At 41.8% G+C, this 8258-nt stretch overlaps 2 protein-coding genes across 6 annotated transcripts in view; both read right to left on the minus strand.

Annotated features, from left to right (window-relative positions):
• Positions 1-2521: 2521 nt before the first annotated feature.
• LOC107575587 (macrophage mannose receptor 1-like) lies at positions 2522-4642 on the minus strand. Of its 5 annotated transcripts, XM_016261945.1 has the most exons (7): positions 4366-4642; positions 4184-4238; positions 3829-3896; positions 3414-3656; positions 3145-3327; positions 2838-2888; positions 2522-2754 (listed from the first exon to the last, which is right to left on the minus strand). In XM_016261945.1, exons 2-7 carry the CDS (start codon positions 4186-4188, stop codon positions 2552-2554), a joined length of 753 nt encoding a protein of 250 aa, XP_016117431.1. In that variant the 5' UTR covers positions 4189-4238; positions 4366-4642; the 3' UTR covers positions 2522-2551. The 5 variants fall into 5 exon arrangements, with proteins under 5 accessions (XP_016117431.1, XP_016117427.1, XP_016117429.1 ...); XM_016261941.1 differs by having other exon boundaries at positions 3829-4238; XM_016261943.1 differs by having other exon boundaries at positions 3414-4238.
• Positions 4643-5862: 1220 nt separating this feature from the next.
• The window catches only part of LOC107575585 (kelch-like protein 8), a 10585-nt gene continuing 8189 nt past the window's right edge, over positions 5863-8258 (minus strand). Inside the window, exons 5-8 of the mRNA XM_016261939.1 lie at positions 7423-7550; positions 7017-7185; positions 6033-6192; positions 5863-5918 (exon numbers count right to left, since the gene is read on the minus strand). Of these exons, the coding sequence (XP_016117425.1) occupies positions 5863-5918; positions 6033-6192; positions 7017-7185; positions 7423-7550 (513 nt within the window). The remainder of the gene's footprint in view (positions 5919-6032; positions 6193-7016; positions 7186-7422; positions 7551-8258) is intronic.

An 8258-nucleotide genomic window follows, 5' to 3' on the forward strand; every position in this document is an offset into this window, starting at 1 on the left:
TGTCTGTCTGTGTGTGTGTGTGTGTGTGTGTGTGAGTGAGTGAGTGTCTGTGTGTCTGTCTGTCTGTCTGTGAGTGTGTGTGAGTGTCTGTCTGTCTGTGTGTGTGTGTGTGTGTGTGTGTGAGTGAGTGAGTGAGTGTCTGTGTGTCTGTCTGTCTGTCTGTGAGTGTGTGTGAGTGTCTGTCTGTCTGTGTGTGTGTGTGTGTGTGTGTGTGTGTGAGTGTCTGTGTCTGAGTGTTTGTCTGTCTGTGAGTGTGAGAGAGAGTGTGAGTCTGTCTGTGTGTGTTTCTGTGACGGGCAGCATCAGTTCAAATACTTTGTGTGACTGCTGAACACTAACACACACGCATGCACACACACACACACACACTGTCAGCGCAGCAAGTGCCTTCAAATATTTGTAATTTCCAGCTTTTATATGGTCACATGACCTTTGACCCTTCAGAGAAACTCTGGCAGTGACAGAATATCATGCTGTTGTTTGTATGTACAGCTGATGGGCCTGACCTCTGGAGTTTTTCTCTTGATTGTCTCTCTTTAATCTTGAATTTTGTTGGTCAATTTTTTATTTTTTGCAATAGGGAGGCATTGTATTTATTTGCATTTGCAGATATTTATTGTATCATTTATAGCCAAGTGCAGAATTGATTTTCAGAACAGCATTGAGCCAGTCGATTGGTCAAGCTGCTTGTTCTTCACAATAGCGACGCTTCATTGGTCAAATCCTTCGTCACTTTTTAAATCGAGCACTAAGTATTTCCTGTCCATCAGTATTTCCTTTCTTTCCTAATCTTGGGTCCAGAGCAGCAGAAGTTGATTGACACTCAAATGATGATTTACTTTCTGTGAACGTTGGAAGATTAAAATTCTGTCGAAATGGAATATCAGAACGAAATTATTTGTATTTATTTTATATCCTATGATGTGGGAGTTTGGGTTGGTTTTCAACAACTTTATCAAACTGGTTTGTATCAGCAAATGTCTGATAGGATTGTTGATTGCCAAATCTTCACTGAAAGTGGCTTTGTGTGTCACATTGTGTTTGGAAACAAAAAAAACGGTGGTTTTCATGCCTTATTCCTTTTTTTGTGTGACTGAGTTCAGTTGACGTTATTACTGAGAACTGAAGATGTTTTCCCAGGATCCATTTGGATATGAATTGAATAAAATATTTATCCTTTATTATTTGCTCTCATTTGTTTTTGGCACCTCGGAGGCGATGTATAAAATACTGCTTATTCACAACACATGAACATATAAACACAGAACAAAAAACGTATATCAACAATTATACAGTAGTTAACATTTGAAGTGGATCAAAACCTTTCATCAAAGTTGTCCTAAAATCAAAATACCTTCTTGTCTTTGATCCACTTCAAATGTTGACTACTGGATAATAAATCAAATGACGGTAGGATAAAGAACCTCTTAAAAATATTTTTTAACTACCTGGATGGTTATAAAAAGACAAGACGGTCACTTTCACCCACAGCAATAAATAATGCCTTTGTTTTGTTTATTGCTGCAGCATCAGGACAGCGCTTTATGAAAGTACTGATTAGATTCCTAGAGGAGCTCTTCATCATCACCATCGTTCTGCATTAAACCAACCAAGCTATGGTATCTCAGATCATTATCTAGTCTTGTGCAAACATATAGCTAAATTCTACTCCTTGGTACAAGTATGGTAGAACCATCACTTCTACCACAAAAGACTGCTTTGTAAGTCATCTTCCTGATTTATCCCAATTCCTCAGCATATCCAATAACTCAGAACAACTTGATGATGTAACAAAAACTATTAAATCTCTCTTTTCTAGCATTTTAGATACGGTCGCTCCTTTACGCTTAAGGAAGATTAAGGAAAACAGTCTGACACCATGGTATAATGAGCACACTCGCACCCTAAAGAGAGCAGCCCGGAAAATGGAGCGCAGCTGGAGGAAAAAAAAACTAGAGGTATTTCATATCGCATGGCGGGAAAGTAACCTGTCCTACAGAAAAGCATTAAAAACTGCTAGATCTGATTACTTTTCGTCTCTTTTAAAAGAAAACAAACATAACCCGAGGTATTTATTCAATACAGTGGCTAAATTTAACGAAAAATAAAGCATCAACAGGTGTTGACATTTCCCAACAGCACAGCAGTAATGACTTTATGAACTACTGTACTTCCAAGATCGATACTATTAGAGATCAAATTGTAACCATGCAGCTGTCAGCTACAGTATTGCATCAGATAGCTTGCTATAGATCGAATGAGGAACAATTCCACTCATTCTCTACTATAGGAGAGGAAGATTTGTATAAACTTGTTAAATCATCTAAACCAACAACATGTATGTTAGACCCTATTCCATCTAAGCTCCTAAAAGGCTCTGTCAGTTCTTCGTCATCAGTTAGGAACCTAGGTGTTATATTTGATAGCAATCTTTCGTTAGAAAGCCTCGTTTCTAGCATTTGTAAAACTGCATTTTTCCATCTCAAAAATATATTAATAGTGTTTACTGTCATCAAACATGTTGAACACTCGTTAAGCAACTTTCTCTCATTCAGGTTAAACACAGGGTAAATTGAGACGTCAAGTCATCGATCACAAACCTTACCACATCAATATTCTTGGTTTCGTGTTTGAAGAAGCTGTTATCTCTAGGTTTTACGCCCTTCACCCTAAAGACATAGTACATCCCGGCCAGGATCAGCGCTGCGCAGGCGATCGCTCCGATAACGGCCCCCGCGATCAGACCGCCGTCCACTGCGTCACAAACAGCAGCTTCAGTCACAACAGCACATGAACACTAGTGTGTGTCAGTAAAACCGCTCAGTTCGTGAACTCACTCGGTGACAGGTCAGTCGGGATGACGATCCCATTATCATCAGTCACATAATCTGAAAACAAGAGAAAGTGCTATTAGAAGCAGGGCATGGAATCAGCTGTCCAGTTTTGGACTGGATGGGTTTTTCTGTCGCGTGACTCTGAACTGTGTGTTGTGTGTTTTGAGTATGAGCTGTGTCTGTATAAAGGTTTTAGGTCTGGAGCGTCTCCGCTGTTCAAGTCACTAAACTTTAAGAAATGAAGCAGTGTTGGCTCAAAAACGGTTTGACAGTTTGTCTGAATGAAGGAGTGTGAATGAGGTGAACCTACACTGCCGGTGTCGACACACGAAGCCTCTCTTCTGCATACAGTTGTTGTCGTTCCACGTGCCGTCGTGATACATCTCCTCGCAATTCTCTTTCCCCACGTCGCCATTGTGAAATGCTTCGTTGGGTTCTCCAGGAGCCCAGTTTGTGAAGCCCAGAGATGTCAGATCCGTCCAGGCCCATTCATCTACAATCAGAATGGGCACAAGATCAGCACATGGGATCAGAAATCACATAAAGGATGAGGGACAGAGGGATCATCTGCGTAGCCACCTCTGGTGAGGCCGATCCAGATGTAGCGGTACTTGGTGTAGTTGATGTTCCTGACGAACTCCACCTCGGCTCGACTGTGAATCGAGGCTAATTCGCCTCCGTTCACCTCTTGGCAGATGTGTCTCGCCTCTGGCCACGAGTAACCCACTTTTCCGTTATATGTGAAGTAACAGTACCGTCCGTATGGCCACCAGCCCGGCAAACACTTCCTGTCTCCAGGAGCCGGCGTCGACGGAGGCTTTTCTGCAGAGAGATTGGAGACAGGCGTTTGTAACTGATATGAAGCGGTCAGCTTTACCTTTAGTGATTTTGCAGATGTAGGGCTTGGCGGCGGTGCAGGCCGTGTCATTCCAGGTGCATGGTTGACACTCATACTAGTTTGAAGCGGTCGGGTTATAATCGATTATACTCGTACCCCCACGATACATGTCTGTCCCGTACACAGAATACGGCTCCCTGGCACAACCAGCAGGACAGTGAACCCTGAAACAAACAGGAACCCAAAGCAAAATGAAATAAACCCAAAAAATTAGTTTCCATAACATGAGTAACATATATATGACACAACTGCAGGTTTCCAGTCAGAACATTTAGACCAGTAGTTGTTAATCCACAGCAGCTTCTGTATGTCCAGGTTTATCGCTCTGATTATTTGAATCAATGTGTTAAATAATGGAGACACAAGATGTGCTGCTGTGGATCATGAACCACTGCCACTGACAGTACATTAAGTTAACCAGGGTTTCAGATATTCAAGACTCGATAATTACGTCATTCTGTCTACGGAGTGGTCCAGGTTGGGTTTTGTACTGCAAGTCACAGCGTCTGAAAAACAGCCAAAAAAAGAGGAAACAGATTGGTTTAATTTACACTGAGAACAGACTGGGATAAATTATAGTTCTAATTCAGTTTTAAAGATTCATCTTCTGAATCAAGCTTTGGTTGAGCTCACAGTCCGGTAAGCAGCCCAAAATGTCCAGTCGCAGCCCTGCTTGACCGTTCCACTCTAGCGGCAGAACACGAACATACTGCGCTGAGATCGGCGTCCCCAACAAACGCGTCTCTGGACTGGATACCTGGATACTCCTGTGACAGAACCACCATCAGAACCTTCTAAACTGAATGTATCTGATCTTCTCACAGACAGAGGCTCCTCACAAGCTCTTGAGAGGTTTTCTTTCATTAAATCGAGTCCAAACATCTATGAGTAGTGTGTGTGTGCGCGTGTGTATTAGAGAGAGAGAGAGTGTGTGTGTGTGCATTAGAGAGAGTGTGTGTGCGTGTGTGTATTAGAGAGAGTGTGTGTATTAGAGAGTGTGTGTGTGTGTATTAGAGAGCGAGAGTGTGTGTGTGTGTGTGTGTGTATTAGAGAGAGAGTGTGTGTGTGTGTGTGTATTAGAGAGAGAGAGTGTGTGTGTGTATTAGAGAGAGTGTGTGTGTGTATTAGAGAGAGTGTGTGTGTGTGTGTATTAGAGAGAGTGTGTGTGTGTGTGTGTGTGTGTGTGTGTGTGTGTGCGTATTAGAGAGAGAGAGAGAGAGAGTGTGTGTGTATTAGAGAGAGAGAGTGTGTGTGTGTGTATTAGAGAGAGTGAGTGTGTGTGTGTGAGTGAGTGTGTGTGTATTAGAGTGAGTGAGTGTGTGTGTGTGTATTAGAGAGAGAGAGAGAGTCTGTGTGTGTGTTTATGTGGTTTATGAGGACACAAATTTGTATAATAACATTGCATTAGAGAGAGTGTGTGTGCGTGTGTGTATTAGAGAGAGTGTGTGTATGTGTATTAGAGAGCGAGAGTGTGTGTGTGTGTGTGTATTAGAGAGAGAGTGTGTGTGTGTGTGTATTAGAGAGAGAGAGAGAGAGAGAGAGTGAGTGTGTGTGTGTATTAGAGAGAGAGAGTGTGTGTGTGTATTAGAGAGAGAGTGTGTGTGTGTGTGTGTGCGTATTAGAGAGAGAGAGAGAGTGTTTGTGTATTAGAGAGAGAGAGAGTGTGTGTGTGTGTGTATTAGAGAGAGAGTGTGTTTGTGTGTGTGTATTAGAGAGAGTGAGTGAGTGTGTGTGTATTAGAGAGAGAGAGAGAGTCTGTGTGTGTGTGTTTATGTGGTTTATGAGGACACAAATTTGTATAATAACATGGGTATGACATAGGTATTACAACGAGAAGGTGATTTATGAGGACATTTTCAGTGTCCCCGTAATTCAAAAGGCTTATAAATAATTCAGAATGAGTTTTTTGAAAATCTAAAAATGCAGAAAGTCTCCTGTGAGGGGTAGGTTTAGGGGTAGGGTTGGTGTAGGGCAATAGAATATACGGTCTGTACAGTATAACAACCATTACGCCTATGGAGAGTCCCCGTAAACCATAAAAACAAACCTGTGTGTGTGTGCGAGTGTGTGTGTGTTACAGGGTTCGTACACATTTTTACCAATACATTTCCATGACTTTTGAGACAATATTCATGACCTAAATGTGCGCTCCACTGAGCTCAGCGGAGAATTATCGTCAAACCCGCCTTCAGACAAACACAAGCACATGAAGCTCACAGATATCACTCCAGCAGAGCATAGCTCAGCCTGCTTTCACATGAAGTCTAAAATTATGAAGATGAACAAATTCTGATGGTTACCAACAACGTAGAGGCATCCGTTGAGTTCGCTGACACCGTTTCCAGCGCGCCGCTGCCCCATCTCTCGCACATCTGTCCATTTGTTCAGATGAGGGTCGAAGCGCTCCACGCTGGATAGCGACGCAATGCCGTCATTCCCCCCGACCGCGTACACATAGCCCTGAAGAAGACATCAGATCAACACGATCAAACCTGTGACACTCATGAACAGAAGTCATTTACCCTCTCAAAACAATAGAAGTGAAAGCTTGTCTGGGCTGGTGAATATTGTGTACAATCGGGCTGGACGATACAGTTAAAATAACGTTGTCTATATTACACAATGAATTTTATTTACACATTGTTAGTTATAATATAAGGATTCACCAGTGTGTAGATCACAGTTTATTCTCTTTTTATTTAGTAGATTCTATCTACTTAAGTGAACATGACGTTAACTAGCCACATAAGCAGTAATATGGTTTAGCTGTATACTCCTGTCATATGGATATTCCTCTGACACACTTCACTCACAAATAACAGATTACATTGATTATTCCACTGAAAACACACATTCTGAGACGCTTCTTAGAAACAGTCTTTGAAATTTGTATTGCAAAAAGCTGTATAAATAAAAATGGAAAAGTGTGCTGAATGAAAAAATTGAGCAGTATTGATTGGATTCTGCCTAACTTCAACCCCTCTGCTTGGTCACGGAGTTTGGCACTCGACAGACATGTCTGTGATTGGCTGTAACGCCCTCAACACTGTTCTAAACAGCGCTCACACACAAACGCATGGAAGCGTTTAAAAGCAGCATCTATCAGCTGTCATAATGAGTGAAACTGGCTTATTGTCTTTAAAAGTCAAACCTTTAACATTACTGCCATATGCATATTTCCTAATTGTATATCGTCAGCAAAGAGAGTGCAGTGATAACGCTAATATCTGATGGCCAGTCCTAGTGTAGAATCATGTGTAAGTGGCTCTGTGGGCCTTTCGTACCCCGAGCGCCACAGATCCCACGCCTCCTCTGGGTGTGTTCATAGGAGCCACGGCGCTCCAGCGGTCCGACTCGATGTCATAGCGCTCCACATCACTGAAGCAGGAGTTATCATCCAGACCACCGATAGCGTAGATGGGTCCGCCGAGAGCAGCCAGCGCAATCCCCCTCCTGACAAACACAAACACAGGACAACCTCTCATTCGGTCTGCATGCTCAGCTGTCTTCTGTGTCAATACATACAATAGCTTTATTTTGCTGGACGTGTGCATGGACATAACTCTTTAATCCCATGAGAATTCAAGTATAACTATAAATATTAATGAAACAACAATGAATTACAACTATAAACTATGAAAAGTATTAGAGCAGAACATCAGGTCAAGGAAAGCTTGCTGTTTGTCATACCGTTTTGTGCTCATGGAGGCTTTCATCATCCACTTGTTGGTGTGTGGATCAAACATCTCCATGTTCCCAAGGTGCTCGTTGCCATCATGGCCTCCAACAGCATAAACTTTCCCTGTAAAATGATGAATGTGAAGTTGTTAGTATGCTTTATTACCTGTTTGTTGCTGCCGTGTGTTTTGAGTTTGAGCTTCGTCAAGTTAATTCTTTATCGTCTATTTTTTTTTTATCTTAAAATCAATTTTATACACCATCATTTTCGTTTCTATGATGTGTGAATATATCCCCTATCGTATTCTACAACAAAAACAATCAAAGCGGTATTGCGTTTACTGACCTAATAAACTGTTTTGGAGTCAAGCAAAACGTCACCGGGCCCACTCATCGTTTTAATCATACGCTAGATTTAATTATATCGCATGGAATTGATCTTACTGATATAGATATCGTACCTCAAAGCGATGATGTTACTGACCATTTCCTTGTATCGTGCATGCTGCGTATTACTGATATTAACTATATGGCGCCGCGTTATCGTCCGGGCAGAACTATTGTTCCAGCCACCAAAGACAGATTCACAAATAACCTGCCTGATTTATCTCAACTGCTCTGTGTACCAATAAGTACACATGAACTAGACGAAATAACTAGCAACATGGGCACTATCTTCTCTAATACATTAGAAGCTGTTGCCCCCATCAAATTGAAAAAGGTTAGAGAAAAACGTACTGCGCCATGGTACAACAGTAATACCCATTCTCTCAAGAAAAAAACTCGTAGTCTTGAGAGCAAATGGAGAAAAACTAACTTGGAAGGTTTTAGAATTGCGTGGAAAAACA

Source organism: Sinocyclocheilus grahami, unplaced genomic scaffold, assembly GCF_001515645.1.
Source record: "Sinocyclocheilus grahami isolate Dianchi unplaced genomic scaffold, SAMN03320097.WGS_v1.1 scaffold2737.1, whole genome shotgun sequence".
NCBI classification, from domain to species: domain Eukaryota; kingdom Metazoa; phylum Chordata; class Actinopteri; order Cypriniformes; family Cyprinidae; genus Sinocyclocheilus; species Sinocyclocheilus grahami.

What these genes read in the sequence shown, in the direction of transcription:
- LOC107575587 (XM_016261941.1), bottom strand. Translation starts at nt 3,967, where the DNA reads ATGTTACTCATGTTATGGAAACTAATTTTTTGGGTTTATTTCATTTTG. An exon ending in GACAGACATGTATCGTGGGG is followed by an intron (nt 3,657 to 3,828) that starts GTACGAGTATAA and finishes ATCTCTCTGCAG; the next exon opens with AAAAGCCTCCGTCGACGCCG. An exon ending in CTGGATCGGCCTCACCAGAG is followed by an intron (nt 3,328 to 3,413) that starts GTGGCTACGCAG and finishes TTCTGATTGTAG; the next exon opens with ATGAATGGGCCTGGACGGAT.